Source organism: Hibiscus syriacus, unplaced genomic scaffold (assembly GCF_006381635.1).
Source record: "Hibiscus syriacus cultivar Baekdansim isolate YM2019G1 unplaced genomic scaffold, ASM638163v2 tig00110346_pilon, whole genome shotgun sequence".
NCBI classification, from domain to species: domain Eukaryota; kingdom Viridiplantae; phylum Streptophyta; class Magnoliopsida; order Malvales; family Malvaceae; genus Hibiscus; species Hibiscus syriacus.
In genome coordinates this window covers 652,751-669,247 of record NW_024062697.1, presented here as the reverse complement: position 1 = coordinate 669,247, position 16,497 = coordinate 652,751, and the positions used below count along the sequence as shown (strand labels likewise).

At 33.3% G+C, this 16,497-nt stretch overlaps 1 protein-coding gene across 1 annotated transcript; it reads right to left on the bottom strand.

Annotated features, from left to right (window-relative positions):
- Nucleotides 1-651: 651 nt before the first annotated feature.
- LOC120120730 (subtilisin-like protease SBT5.4) lies at nucleotides 652-14,075 on the bottom strand. Its single transcript, XM_039140278.1, has 11 exons — nucleotides 13,816-14,075; nucleotides 5,030-5,053; nucleotides 4,756-4,926; nucleotides 4,575-4,672; nucleotides 4,319-4,483; nucleotides 3,737-3,833; nucleotides 2,297-2,834; nucleotides 2,120-2,217; nucleotides 1,792-2,037; nucleotides 1,585-1,699; nucleotides 652-1,502 (listed from the first exon to the last, which is right to left on the bottom strand). The coding sequence occupies exons 1-11, from the start codon at nucleotides 14,073-14,075 to the stop codon at nucleotides 747-749; spliced, it is 2,568 nt and encodes an 855-aa protein (XP_038996209.1). The 3' UTR covers nucleotides 652-746.
- Nucleotides 14,076-16,497: the final 2,422 nt, after the last annotated feature.

Genomic DNA, 16,497 nt, shown 5'->3' with positions numbered 1-16,497 from the left:
TAGATTTATCGAAGATAATATAACGATTATTTTGAGAATTCAAATCTCTAAATACTAAAATCTTAGATGAAATCAAAAGACTACTAGTCCTCGTCCATCTATGTCCGAATATCAACGTTAGTAAAAAAAAAAAAAATGGAATGCTCTCATATGGTTCATGAATTTATGTATTCATAGGACTTACTCATATTATTTTAATTTTGATTTAAATTATGTCTTATTCGGAGATCCAGTTTTTGTATAACTCTTCAAACTGTATTGTTTAATACTATTTGGTGAGGATGTTTTAAAAAGAACTGATTGTATTAAACTTAATTCTATTAAAAAATATTTAAAAATTGACGATTGTCTCAATAACACAATGCGAGATCTTAAATTCTGAGCCTCGAGTTCACGGTGTTACATCCTAACTACTACCATCCCATCAATGGCCCTTATGATTCCGTCCATCCGTGTTTAACTTAAACCATCTTGCTGGGGGCATCTCCCAGCAAGCATTCGCCCGAATAAGAACATGGTTAACGTCCTCAATGAAACAATCATAATATTAACACGTCTATATAAAACACAATGTAAAATGAATAATTCACATTGACCACTAAAAAAATCTGAAAGACTAAAACAGAAATGGGAATAACCCCTCTTCCTTATTTGGCATTTCTTCCTAAACTTTTTCCTAAAGAATGGAATGAGAAATAAAATCAAACCCCCAATATATTAAAAGAAAAAAAAAGAAAAAAGAAATTCTACTTATGCTTCACCACCAAAGGACTTCTAACATAGTGAAACCCATCAGACCATGTCAACACCCCAAATGCATACCCTTCGCCACCTGCATCTGCTTTCCTCTTTGTTTTAAATGTCACTCTAAATTTCAACTCTTCACCGATCTTCTCAAACGTCAATGTCAAAGGTTTAACCGTGACCGAAACTCCGGCAGGTGATCTGACGTGAGCTCTATATGTCCCCGGTGTACCTACATTCTTAACTTTCCTTCTGATGGTTGCTGAGCTTTCGAGTTCAGGGACTGTTATGGAAGGGTAGTTCAAGTCTGTAACTCTGTTTGATTTTGAGCAAGAGTACGGCTTGCCTGAGAACAGTTGTATCGAGGTTTCGTTGTAGCCGCGAGCACACAAGTAGTTCAAGTAATCGTCCACTGTTAAGTCATAGACGAGACCAGGATCCATTGCACGGTTCGGTCTTGCATGTCCTGCGCCGTATTCGAATGGGGTTGCCATCTTGTTGTCTGAATCCAGCATTGGATTCACAGTGTTGTCTCTAGTTCTTGCAGTGGTCATGATAGCAGACCTTATAGCCGCAGGGCTCCAATCTGGGTGGAGACTCTTGAGAAGACCAGCAATACCAGAAACATGTGGGCACGACATGGAAGTTCCAGACATTGAGGTGAAAGGTAATCTGCGACTGTCTAAGGCGTCTTCAGTTGGACCGAGTGCTCCAGTGAATGCAGCAATGATGCTCACACCTGGTGCAGTTATATCTGGCTGAAACAGTGTCCAAAACATTAGATTTGCCAACCAGAATATAGAGAGACACACACGCATAGTTATATCGATGCAATTTTACCTTAAGGATTGCTGGCTCGATTACGTTGGGTCCCCTAGAAGAGAAAGAAGCCATAAATGGTGCAGGCTTTGTATCCAATTTTGTCTTCACTGGAGTTATATATGCTGTAGGGTTCCTAGCATATGTTCATACACATGAACGGATTATTGTGGAAGACTCGAGCAAAAAAAATATTGAAGTAGCTTGTAGTAGAAGAAAGAAAGATACTTGGTTGAATTAATGTATGCATAAACTGTGAGACCATCAGTGAAATTTAAGTGAGTTGCCGGAAGCAAATGAGGATCCGCTATAATTTCATTTCCGCTTTTTTCATCGTTTGCAAGAATCATGCCGACTGCACCTGCAAGAAGAGCCTGCCTTCCCTTATCTGTTCTTGCATTTTCTCCACGAAGACAAACTAATATCTTCCCTTTAACCTTCTTGGGGTCCAGTGATCCTGCTTGACAGAGGATACTGCATGGAAAGAAGAAAGAAAAACAAAAGAATATCAAAATGATGCAGAATTACAGGTCTGGAGTCAAAGCATGAGGCTTACGCAACAGCAGCCAACGCATTTCCCGCTTTGGCCTGTTCAGCACTGATCAGCGGATACAAATTTCTCGATTTCAATGCTGCAGTAGCAAGGCTAGCTCCCTGGCAAATATACAATAAGAACGTAAAGCAAACCATGCAGAGATTTAATTAGTACTTGGCCAGCATAGAATTAGTGTACCTTGAGTTGCACGTTATTGCCTAGCTCAGCATAACTTGTAAACTCCCTATCAATTGTGCTAGCAGCAACAGTAAACATCCATGGTGACAAGTTCGATACGGTACCGGGAGTCGGTCCAGAGTTTCCGGCAGATAAAACGACAGAAATCCCTTTCTTGGCAGCATGGAAGGCACCGATGGAAACACCATCTTCAAAAAACTCAGCCGGCTCACCACCCAAAGACAAGGAAAGCACGTCCACACCATCACTTATGGCAACATCAAAAGCGGCCATGATGTCAGCATCAAAACACTGGTTACCATCGACGGGGGGCCAACAAACTTTATAAGTAGCAACACGGGCTTTAGGTGAACCTCCCTTTGAAGTGCCATTGCCATAACCAAAAACGCTAGCACCATGAACAAAGTTGCCACCAGCTGTTGAAAGAGTGTGGGAACCATGGCCCTCGAGGTCCCTTACAGTCCTTAAGGTCGCATTGAGTTCTTCGCCAAGGAAAGCGGCATACCCTTTGTTGAAGTACTTGGCTCCGATAAGCTTCCTAAAGATCATAACAATGGAAAATGATCGATTGATGAAACTTACTTTCAACCATAAGTTATAACTAAAGAAAGTAAGAAAGAAACCATCGTGTAGCATAAATAAGAGGTTAAAAAGGTGACAAACAATAGGTATTTGACTTTATAATTTCCATGGTCAACTGTCAACATCAATGGTCCGGGATAGTGGAAAGAATCAAAGAGAAAATAAAAGAGAGCCAAACAACTTCAAATGGATTTTCTTCCCTTTTGCTTTTTATATAAAAATATTTTATATTTCTTTTCCTCAATTGCCACTTTTATCAATATATTATTAAAAAGGAAAGTTCCGGGTCTTCACTTTATCCCTACAACAATTAATGATTAAAATACTTTATCACTTTGTAATTATAATACAAAGCCATGACCGAAAGGAATCATATGTTCATGAACATTCAAAGTGATTCAAAGACAAATGAAAAGATATAATAAACAAAGGAAATAAAATGAACTGCAATGATTTCAATGAATTTGAAAACAATTATTTATATATTTATAAAAAAATACTCAATAAGTATGAGTTCACATATGAATTCCACCATCAGTGCATATACCATAAAAAGGAGGGTCAGTTGCACCACTTTAGAAAAATGAGCCCTTTTCCCTTTCAAAAACTTTGCCTCATAATTGAGGTTGCTATTGCATATGTGAACATGACTTTGATTGAAAGACATTATTTCATACAGATTCCCCGCAAAAACACTAATGGTTTTCCCCAATTCAGCAATGGGACAACCCAATTTTTTCTTCTTTTTTTTCAAACAAAAAGCATGGATTGTTCGAAGATATATTGCAGTTTGCAGTAAAGTTGAAAAATAAATATATCCTCTCATCATGCAAGTTGATTCAATGAAGTGAAATTGACCTGTTACAACGAACGCCGCGTTGACATGACCCTCGCCATCGAGACGGGATAGGCCCCATGTCATCGTCTCTAAAGCTCTTAGATTCCGGCCAGACACCTATATATATCAGATATAACATCAAAGGTAAAGAAAAAAAGGCATTACTTTTTAGCCAAAATATGTCAAAAATGATAGCCATTGGCAAGCAAACAGTGGCACACATATTATATGAGAAAAAGGAAGCTAAAAAAGCTTGTATTCTATATTCAAAAATCATTTCTGTTGACCCTACCATTGTCATATTGATATAATGTCCAAAACATATGGTGCAAAATTTTCTGCAGATAAGCACAAAAAATTCTGGTTTTCCCAACTTAATAAATATGCATTAGTTCTAAGATCATTTGAAACTCTTTTGTTAATGATCAAGTCAAAGAAATATCATAGTCAACTTGCAAGTGTTATTTTTGATGAAATGCATTGTTTTTAAACATGTAAACAACAAATCAAGAACCCAAAATTCCATCCAAAAAATGAGGGATAATGGATTAACAAAATTGTTGTAAGGGAAAAAAATGGAAGAAAAGGTTCAAACTTTTTACCAGTGTCAAGGTTTCCAATTATTGTATCTTCACCAAATCTTGCCCTCTTCCAAAGAGAATCCGAAGGGATAATTCCGTTTCTCTCTAATGTGAGAAAATCCCATGATCGTGTTGTGTGTAGCTTTCTTCCTTTGTTGGGGAAAACCGAAACCACATTCGGATGCTCTACATTGATAAATGATGAACATTGAGTGATCATGCAAAAAAAAAAAAAAAATAGCCGAAGGGTAAAAACTAAAAACTGAAAAACATTTACTTGATATCTGTGATGCTTCTTCTTCATCAAGTAAAGCAGCGAAGCCATTGATGTTCTTAGTGTACGAGTAGAAGATTTTCTCTTTTGCTGTTTCAGTGCTGTGAAAATAAGTTCAAACAGATACATTAAAGAGGGGGATGAGAAATGAGAATATTTTTCATGTAATCATCAAAGTATATACCTTCCCACAAATGAACCCAGCAATTCGTAATGAGAATTCTTGACCTCTTGAAGTTCAGCCGATGTAGGATTCAGACCATGACCGTGTCCTCCCAAGTACACTATGTAAGACTGCAAAAACAAGAAGAAACAAAGACGAGAATTTCGTTTCAATGAAACAGATAGGTACATTCTGAGCATACAAAGATTGAAACATGAAAACCAAAAAAAAAAAAAACCCAAGAATCAAATGAAACTTAAGAAAAGAAGTAATAATTGAAGAGGGGCTTGCTTGCCTTTGTGAAAGCAAAACTTGGAGCCTGGAAAAGAGAAAAAATGAAGAGTGGTAAAAGAAAGGGAGATATCATTGAAGAAAGCTTCATTGCTTTAGAAAATATATTGTAATCACTGCTTCTGCTTCTGCTTCTGCTTCTGCTTCGTCCCCTATAAAACACTGCGAGGTGATAGTGCTGGAAAGGGACTCTGCTTTCCCCTGTTTTTTAAACTCTGTTTTTGTTGCTTTGTATTTGGAAACAAATTGGCTTCTTCCCTCTGATAACGGAAAGCTATGGGATTCTACCATCTTGCAAAGCAAATTTTTAGGAATGGATTCATTTAAGAATTTATCCTTTGGGATTAATTATTTTTAGGGTAAACCATGTATTTAGTCACTCAACTATTTGTGTGGATTCATTTGGATCACCAACTATATATTTTCAAAATCATATCTAATGTTACGTTTTGATTTCATTATGATTATTCGCTGTTAAAAAATAATAAACTGCTGGCATGATTTTTTTTTTTTTTTTCAATAATGATATGACATTACCTTATGGTGACACATCAGTATCACCGTTAATTCTTTAATGATTGGTGACCAAATGAAACAAAAAAGTAATACTAAGTATGATTTAAAAGAAAAAAAAATAGTTGAGCAACAAAAACCAAATCGCATAAATAGTTGGATGACTAAATACATAATTTATCCTTATTTTTATTTGTTACGGTTATGATATGTTGTAAATTTATTATTGCTTTTAATATAATTGTTTTCCTTGTATGTAAAATTCTCCCTATTTTAATGAAAATATAAATTTGTGGGTGTATTAGGTGATTTTAACATATACACTGTTTCATATATATTTAAATTTTAAATGAACCGATGGTTAGATTTGAAGATATATTTTACATTTCAACTTTATCTTTCAAAAAATATATATTTTAAATATATTTTTTATGATTATTCGAAAATATGTTTTACATTTCAACTTTATCTTTCAATATATATATATATATTTAAAATATTTTTTTTGATAATTTGAAAATATATTTTACATTTCAAGTTTTCAACTGTATCTTTCAATATATATTGAATAATTTGAAAATTTTGATAAGATAATAAAGATAAACTATTTGAAGATGTGTAATTAGAGCATTATCAATTAGACCATCATTTGATTGGAAGAGATCAAAGTTGAGACAGTGGTTTTGCTTTGTTGGGGTCGGGGCTATATAAATAAAGGAAGAAAGCTGAAAAGTGTTTCATCAGCGTTTTTTCATTTATAAAAAATGTTCTTTTAACTATGTAGTATTTCTTAAGAAGTTTTACATTCATGTGAAAGATTGAATCTTTTCTTATTTGCGAACAAATTAACATAATGTTTTATTATTATTATTGAAAAATAAATGAATTTGTTCGTATGCAATACATTTCCTTAATTTGATGGAAGATATTATTATTGTTATTAGGGTGAATTATACCAATGGCTATTTAATTATGAGACGGTTCTAATTTAATTATTGGTCTATTAATTTTAACAATTAAGTAATTTAATTATCTAAATGATATCAATTACGTCATTTGTCACTAATATTTAATAGAAACCATGTATCAGCATGAAAGTTCAAAAATAATATAATTACAAATTTGATTTTTATTACTTATTCATTCTATCAATAAAAATAGACCGACTATTAATAAGATATTAACAACATATGTAATATATATTATTTAAATAAAAAATATATAAATACATATTTTATATTAACAATTAATTATAGTTTAACCTATATCTTATATTATTTCAAGCATTAGGCTTGTCTTGGTGGCTTTGCCTTCTTATTTACACCAAGTGGTCATGAATTTCAATCATATTCATCTCTATTTTTAAAAAAAATTTCACATGGAAAATGACTTTTAATAAAAATTCGACCAACTTAATAGAATATGTTAATAATATAGATTAAATGTGTTATTATATCATGTTTAGTTAATATCATTTAAATAATTAAGTGATTTGATAAAATTATTAGATCAATAGTCAAATTCGAAACATTTCATAATTAAATGATCATTTATGTAATTTATCTTATTATGATCATTCATGTAGTTTACCTTATTATTATGATGATTTAGATGATGTATATAAGAATATATAATTAGGCTCTAGTTTTCTTTCAAAAATGATTTTTTAGGTTTTTGTTTCAAAGTGTCGCCTTAGGCGGCGGACCGTCGTATCTTTTATATTATTTTTTCTCTTTTTACTTAATTTTTTATTTAGATCTAAATAAACATATTTTTCCGTTTTAATTTATTTCTTTTTGCATATTGATAAAGCGTTTATTTTTGTTTGTCTTTATAGCATGGTTGTTCATTTGCTTTTATGGCTTGATTTTGTTTATTGTTATGATGGTTTTAGCATTTTGTGATGCATTCATCACAACACATCTTTTGATCAGGGAAAATCAATTGTTTCATATAGTTAGTGTAACACCCCTAACACGTACCCGACCCCGATACTAATCCGAGGTGTCACACTGCTTTTCAAAACTTTGACTCTTTGAAAACTCATTGAAAATTTAAACTTTTAATTGTATTTAAGTGGTGAAACTCTTATAACAAAGTAAATATTGAAAATTTTATAATTCACAATGAAAATAAATATTTGATAATTTATATAAATGTAAAATAGTATGTTTACAAAACTAATCAGAGCATTACAATTTAAAAACCTATGATACATGCCAACAAAATTACAAAATGATAAGAAACCTACTGTCCAATTTGCTCTGATATGATCTTCTTCAGGTGTATGCTGTCATTTACTAGCTTTGCTACTCCGATCTCTTTGAACCTACGTGTGAAAACACTCACACGCTAAGTCGTTGAATTAGTGAGGAAATAATGAGCAAACAAAACATTTAAAAACACTTGTATACCGAAAACAATCTAAAAACCATGTATATTGTTACATATTACTCGATGTATATTAATTTGTTTTATTAGCCCAACGCATATTATTAAGAACTCAAGGTATTTGAGTACATTGAGGTTGTGCACTAATAGAATCACCACTTCTCATATAATTTGTACCGAAATTCCACATAGAATATGCACCGAAGTGCCACATAGATTTGTCCTGAAGGACCGCGTGGAATTTGTCCCGAAGGACCACGTAGAAATTTGTCCCGAATGACTGTATAGAACCCTCAATTCTTGGCATGCCAACTATACCTTTAATTCTCATACATATACTTTGGGCTTTAGGTTTATAATTAATTTTTTCATTTCATTATTTAGAGTTTGTTTTATCCACGTAGAGCATATTCACATAGGGTATTTTCACGTAGAACATTTTCACTTAGCACATTTTCACATAGAACATTTTCATAGAAAACATATTCATATACCAATAAAATTAAAACAATACTTTGAAAATACACTTTATATAAAACATAATAAAAAATATTGCATAAAATAAATAAATCATTTTTGATTGAAAACGTTCGAGGTTGGCTTATCGCAAGCCGTCCTCTAATCTAATATAAATATATAAATTGCACTCACCTTTGCCTCACGTAATTCCTAAACGAAGTTCTTTTTCTTTCGTTCAATCTCTTACTATGTCGACTATTTTGTTACGCTTTTAATCCAAATCTAAACATCAATATATCCAAGATCAATACCGAATTTCTATTAATGAATAATCAATTAGCACTTACAATAACGAAAAAAACTCCTAATTTTAAATTTCAGACTGAATAATATCAGTACCCCTCTTACAGTACCGATACTTCTCTTCTATGGCAGTGATACCCACTTCAGTATCGTTATCATTTTGGCATTTTGGAATTATATTTTCAATTACAGTATCGATATTGTTCATCCGATTCATACCTTTCCTTTCAATTTAACCTTATAGTATCGATACTGTTCTTTTAGTATCGATACTGTACTGATACCCTTACCTAGATTTTACCTCTCTCACTTCGAATTTTACCCACACTTCACCAAAATTTTAAGCTTTTAGCTCCAATCAAACCCTAAACTTACTAATATTTATCTCACACAACTTATATCCAATAATTCTATTTTAGCATCCCAAAATTCTCCATAGAATACTTTAAGCTAAAAATCATACTCATCAATCAAACATGTTCTTAATCTTTTCTAACACTTCAAAAACCTTAATTAAACCCTTGACAAGTCAAATATATCATTAGAAATCCAAATAATAATCAATCTCATCAAATTCATTAAAAACTCATTTTCCTAATTCATCCTTAATTCACAAAATCTCTTAGTTTCTATTCATCTTAAAGCTTCCTTCAGCTTCTATACCACACAAGGCTTCAAAACCAATCCAAAAATTAAAGAAACAACCAACTTGAAAGTAACTTACCTTAACCATGGAGACTCATGGGGAAAGAAATGAGAAGAGAAGATGACCAAGTTTCCATACTATTATTTTTCCTTAATCTCTAATCCTCACATACTTAATAACTTTAGAATGAATATTAAATTCATTTCTTTATAAAATACCATAATTCCCTTCCATTCTTTCATCTTTGCTAATAAGTCTTAGACATAAATTTCCAAAATTAGTCCTTTAACTTTTTAATTTATCAAATTTAACAACTAAGTTTTAAATCCTTACATTTTAATCATTGACATGATGTTTGGGTATTACAATTCTACCCCTTAAGGAAATTTGTCCTCGAATTTTCACTATACAAAGAGATGAGGAAAATGTCTTCTCATGTCCTCTTCACGTTCCCATGTTGCCTCTTCTACTTTGTGATTTCTCCATAGAACTTTAACTAATGGAATCGTCTTTTTCCTTAGCTGTTTGAATTCATATGCTAAAATATGTACCAGTTCGTCCTCATAGGTCAGGTAAGATTAAACTTCTATTTCATCCGGTACAATGATGTGCGAATGATCTGATCGATATCTTCTGAGCATTGATACATGAAAAATATTGTGGATGTTTTCTATTTCTGGTGGCAATGCTAATTGATATGCCACTGGTCCCACTATTTTTAAGATTTCATAAGGTCCAATGAATCTAGGAATGAGTTTTCCTTTGGGTCCAAAACTGAGAATCTTATTCAAGGTGATACTTTGAGAAATACTTTATCACCTACTTAGAATTCAATTTCCTTTATCTTCAAATCCGCCTAAGACTTCTGTTGATCAACAGCTATCTTAAGATTATCTTGAATAATCTTCAGTTTATCTTCAACTTCTTTAATTAGATCTGGCCCTACTAAGTATTGATCTTTTAATTCAAACCAATTTAATGGTGTTCAACATTTCCTTCCATATAAAACTTTGTAGGGCGTCATCTTGATACTATTTTGATAACTATTGTTATAAGCAAATTCTACGAGCGGTAGATACTTCTCCCACGATCCACAGAAATCAATAACATATGCTCTTAACACATCTTCCAGAAAGTGAATCGTCCGTTCCGATTTACCATCAATCTGTGGGTGAAAAGCCATGCTAAATTTCAATCGGGTACGCAATGCTCCATGTAAAGACTTCAAAAACCTCGAAGTGAACCTTGGATCTCTATCAGATACTATTGAAACTTGCACTCCATGTAGTCAAACTATCTCCTTAATATATAATTATGTATACTTATCTATTGAAAAATCAGTTCGAACATGAATAAAATGCACGGTCTTTGTTAATCTATCGATAATCACCCAAATTGAATTATTTCTGTTCAGTGTCAAAGATAAACCCGTTACGAAATCCATCATAACTCTATCCCATTTCCATTAAGGAATAGCTATCGGTTGCAAAAGTCCTGAAGGCACATGATGTTCAGCTTTCACTTGCTGGCAGGCTAGACACTTTGCAACAAACTCTGTAATAGTTCTTTTCATGCATGGCCATCAATATCTCCCTTTTAAATCTTGATACATCTTGGTTCCTCTTGGATGCATAGTCAACGGACTAAAATGAACTTCAGAAAGTATATCCCTTTTTAATTCTTCATCATTAGTAACACAAATTCGGTCTTTGTAGTATAAGAATCCATTTGACTTTACTTCAAAGCTTTGATTTCACATTTTTCCACTTGTTCTATTCTTGTTAAAAACTTATCATCCCTTCTTTGTGACTCTTTTATTCGCTCTAATAATAGCGGTCTTAGCTTTAATTCAGCAATTAGAGCACCATTGTCGTTTAACTCAAGTCTGGCATCTAACATACGTAAAGCTGCAAAAGTCTTTTAGCTAAGCGCATCAACTACAACATTAGCCTTCACAGGGTAATAATCTATGATTGCATCATAATCTTTAAGTGACTTGATTCATCTCCTTTGTCTTAGGTTTATCTGTTTTTTAAATCAGCAAGTACCTTAAACATTTGTGATCTGTGAAATGTAACAACGCTCACCATAAAAATAGTGGCGCCATATGTTCAATACAAACACCACCGATGCTAACTCAAGATCATGAGTCAGATAATTCTTCTCATGTGGCTTAAGCTATCTCAAAGCGTAAGCTATTACTTTTCCATCTTGTATTAGAACACATCCTAAACCATTATGAGAAGTGTCACTATAAATTGTATAGTCCTAGCCCGATTCTGGTTGTACTAGCACCAGAGCTTCCGTTAGTACTTTCTTTAAAGATTCAAAACTATATTGGCATTTATTCATCCAATTGAAGGGCACATCTTTCCCTAACAGCATGGTCAATGGGGTGGAAATTATCGAAAATTCCTTAACAAATCTCCGATAATATCCAACCAAACTCAAGAAACTACGTATTTCAGAAACATTTCTTGGAGCTTCCCAATTGAAAATAGCCTTAATCTTCTGAGGATCCACCCGAATCCCCTCTGTTTATACCACATGTCCAAGTAATGCCACTTTAGGTAACCAAAATTCACATTTAGACAACTTAGCATAAAGCTTATTGTCTCGTAGTGTTTGAAGAATCACTCGAAGATGGGTTTCATGCTCCTCTTTTGTCTTTAAATACACCAAGATGTCATTAATGAAGAAAAAAACAAATCGATTGAGGTATGGTTGAAATACCCTATTAATGAGGTCCATAAACACTGCAAGTGCATTGGTTAATCCAAATGGCATTACTACAAACTCATAATGACTATATCGAGTCCTAAAAGCCATTTTTGGAATGTCATTTTCTTGTATCTTCAACTGATGATAACCAGAGCGTAAATCAATCTTGTAGAACACTGAAGATCCCTTGAGTTGACCAAATAAATCATCGATTCTTGGAAGAGAATACTTATTCTTTATAGTCACCTTGTTGAGTTATCAATAATCAATACAAAGACGCATCAAACCATCTTTCTTCTTTACAAATAGCACTAGAGCACCCCAAGGTGACACACTAGGTCTGATGAATCCTTTATCTAATAGCTCTTGAAACTGAGCCTTTAACTCACTGAGTTCCTTTTGGGGGATTCTGTAAGGAGCCATTAAAATTGGTTTGTTCCCGACATAACCTCAATTTGAAACTCAACCTCTCTATATATAGGTAATCTCGGTAACTCTTCTGGAAGCACGTCTGAAGATTCTCGAACCGACAGAATGTCTTCCAGTCTTCTTTCCTTGACTCGAGTATCAATCACATTGGCGATGAAAACTTGACATCCTTGTAATATTATCTTATTAGCCGATATTATTGATATCATATTAGCTAATGAATTAAATCTTTCACTGACCACAATTACTTCTGATCCATCTGAACTTCTCAAAACTACTCACTTCAATCGATAATCGCTATTAGCATGGTAACGATACAAACAATCCATTCCCATAATAACTTCAAACTCGTCAAAGGGTAATTTCATCATATTAGCATGAAATTTAATTACCTGAATTCTTATGGGACACCCTCGACACAATTGATTTACCCGAGCACTATGCCCTAATGGGTTAGTCACAATCACATCATTACTTATAGCTTCTAATTTAATTTTCAATTCTCTCATCAATTTACTACTAATATAAAAATAGGTTGATCCTGGGTCAATAAAAACCAAAATAGGTTTATCAACTAATTGAAAAGTACCTGCAATGATCTCTGGATCATCGCAATCTCATTAGTCTTAAGGTTGTAGACCTGAGCAGTCGAGCACATTTCAAGTTGAGTGGTCGACTTAGATTAATTTCTTCATATGCCTCACCCTCTACCTCTCTGAAGTACAGTAACATATCTCTCAAACTGTGCAGGCTCTCTGGTCATCAATGGGCAATCCCAGATAAAATGTCATGTGTCACCACATCTAAAGCATACTCCAGAGACCATTCAACATATGTCACTATGATGTTTGCCACAATGCTGACATTGACTTGGCATTCTAGCTCTTGATTCAGTAGATTGGGTCTACTTAACTTTCATCAGATTTGATCCACTACCTGAGGATGCAACTGATTTAGATCTAGATTGAGGTCAAAAACCCAAACCTCGAGTTTTCTTTGATTGCGATACACTCGATGAGGTACCCTTTCTCTTGTTCCACTAAGTCTTTTTCTCCCCATATCTTTAATTCTGAGCTCGTTCTAAGGCTTTAGCTCGATTTACCACCTCTTGAAAAGTAGAAAGGTTCAACGCTAACAATAACTCTTTCAATCTGGGGCATAAACCCTCTATTAACCAATCACATGAGTCTTTTTCCATCGTGACTAATTCAGCTGAAAATCTACTCAACTTATTAAACTCACACTCGTACTCATACACAATGTGATTCCCTTGCTTCAAATTCATGAATTCTTGTTTCATTTAGCGGATGAATTGTTCATCGATATACTTGTTCTTGAACTCTTCCAGAAAGAATGACCATGCTACTTTGTCCCTAGGAGCTCTCATTGTCACGTTAGTCCACCATATCCATGCTTGTCCTTGTAGTAATGAGACTACTCCATCCAACTTCTCTATTTCAGAACAATAGAGACCCTCAAGCATAATATTAATGTCGTTTAACCAAAGATCCACATCAATGGGACCTTCCTCAGTTTCTTCTCTAAATTTCGGTGCTCCTAGGCTCTTAAATTCCTTTTCCACATTCATCCTAGGAGCTGAGGGAGAAGAAGGTTGGAAACGAGTCAGAATCGCATCCAACGTCCTGAAAAAGACTCCCTAATCTAGCATAGGCACTCCTTGAGGTGCATGCTCTTCACCTTGCCAAACTGGGGCAGGTGAATTACTATTTCCCTCATGACAATCTCCCGCTTCACTTTGGGAGCCCTCGTAGTCTGACATCTATTAAGATATAATTACTAACTCTACTAGGAAGGACATCATAAAATTTACCCCAATGATATAAGAAATTTTTAGCCTTTCTTTGGCAGGTACATTTTTAAAATGACAATTTACTTCGTTTCGAACTTAAAATCAGTTAAATCATAGTTCTGATACCAATAAATGTAACACCCCTAACAGGTACCAGACCCCGATACGAATCTAAGGTGTCACATTTCTTTTAAAAACTTTGACTCTTTGAAAACTCATTGAAAATTTAAACTTTTAATTGTATTTAAATGGTGAAACCCTTATAACAAAGTAAATATTGAAAATTTTATAATTCACAATGAAAATAAATACTTGATAATTTATATAAATTTAAAATAGTATCTTTACAAAACTAATCAGAGCATTACAATTTAAAAACCTATGATACATGCCAACAAAATTAAAAAATGATAAGAAACCTACTGTCCAATTTGTTCTGATATGATCTTCTTCAGGTGTATGCTATCATTTACTAGCTTTGCTACTCCGATCTCTTTGAACCTACGTGTGAAAACACTCACACGCTAAGTCGTTGAATTAGTGAGGAAATAATGAGCATACAAAACATTTAAAAGCACTTGTATACCGAAAACAATACACTTTATAAAAACCATGTATACTGTTACATATTACTCGATGTATATTAATTTGTTTTATTAGCCCAACACATATTATTAAGAACTCAAGGTATTTGAGTACATTGAGGTTGTGCACTAATAGAATCACCACTTCTCATATAATTTGCACCGAAATTCCACATAGAATATGCACCGAAGTGCCACATAGATTTGTCCCGACGGACCGCGTGAAATTTGTCCCGAAGGACCACGTAGAAATTTGTCCCGAATGATCGCATAGAACCCTCGACTCTTGGCATGCCAACTATACCTTTAATTCTCATACATATACTTTGGGCTTTAGGTTTATAATTAATTTTTTCATTTCATTATTTAGAGTGTGTTTTATCCACGTAGAGCACATTCACATAGGGTATTTTCACGTAGAACATTTTCACTTAGCACATTTTCACATAGAACCTTTTCATAGAAAACATATTCACATACCAATAAAATCAAAACAATACTTTCAAAATACACTTTATATAAAACATCATAAAAATATTGCATAAAATAAATAAACCATTTTTTGATCGAAAACGTTCGAGGTTGGCTTATCGCAAGCCGTCATCATATCTAATATAAAAATATAAATTTCACTCACCTTTGCCTCACGTAAGTCCTAAACAAAGTTCTTTTTCTTTCATTCAATCTCTTACTATGTCGACTCTTTCGTTACGTGTAATACCCCAAAAATCTAGATGATGACCAAAATGTAAATTTTGAAAGTTTGATGGTCAAAGTAGAAATTTGGGAATCAAATTTAGGGAATTAAGTGATAATTTCCTAAAAAGAATTTTATTCCATAAATAGATGGTCTACTATTGAGAGTGGAGTTTTATAGAAATCATATTTTTGAATTTGGAGTTTTAGTAAAGAAAAACTAGAAAGGGTTAAAGCCGATAAGGAATCGGTAATTTGGATCGAGTTTGAATTTTACGAAAATTTGAAGGATGTTATAAGATGGTTGGAAATATTATTTTAATATTTTGGATCAGAGAAATTTGGTTTGGAAATATGCAATTTTTCAGATTTAACTGAAACAGTGAAATTTAGTGACTAAAATGCAAGTTTTGAAAATTTCAGGGCATTTTCGTAGGTCAAAGTCAAATTAAATTATATTTGACTTTGTAATATCAGATGGCTTGGTTTTATGGTGATTTTAGATATTCATTAAGGGTGTTTTGGTCTTATCACAATTAAATGAATAATATATTCATTTAAAGTGGAATGAAATGTAAATTAAGATGACATTTCAACCAAATGTGTTCATCTTCTCCTTCAAAAGCTGCGTGGGTTTCTTCAAAGGTAAGAGATCTTCAACTCATTTTTCAAGCAATTTCTTTAGGATTATGAGTATGATGAAAATAAAAAATGGTTATTTGCGAAAAACACTATCATTTGGTACCAATATTGTATGATAATCTTGCTTGATTCAAATATTCCCCAATCTGAAAATTTGGGTTTATACAATGGTTTTTGAAATTGATGATGATTATTGATGATTTTGAGGTTGTATGAATTGATGAAGAACATAAGGATGAAGTTAAAGAAAAACAGTTTAGATTTTGGGAATTACAGTG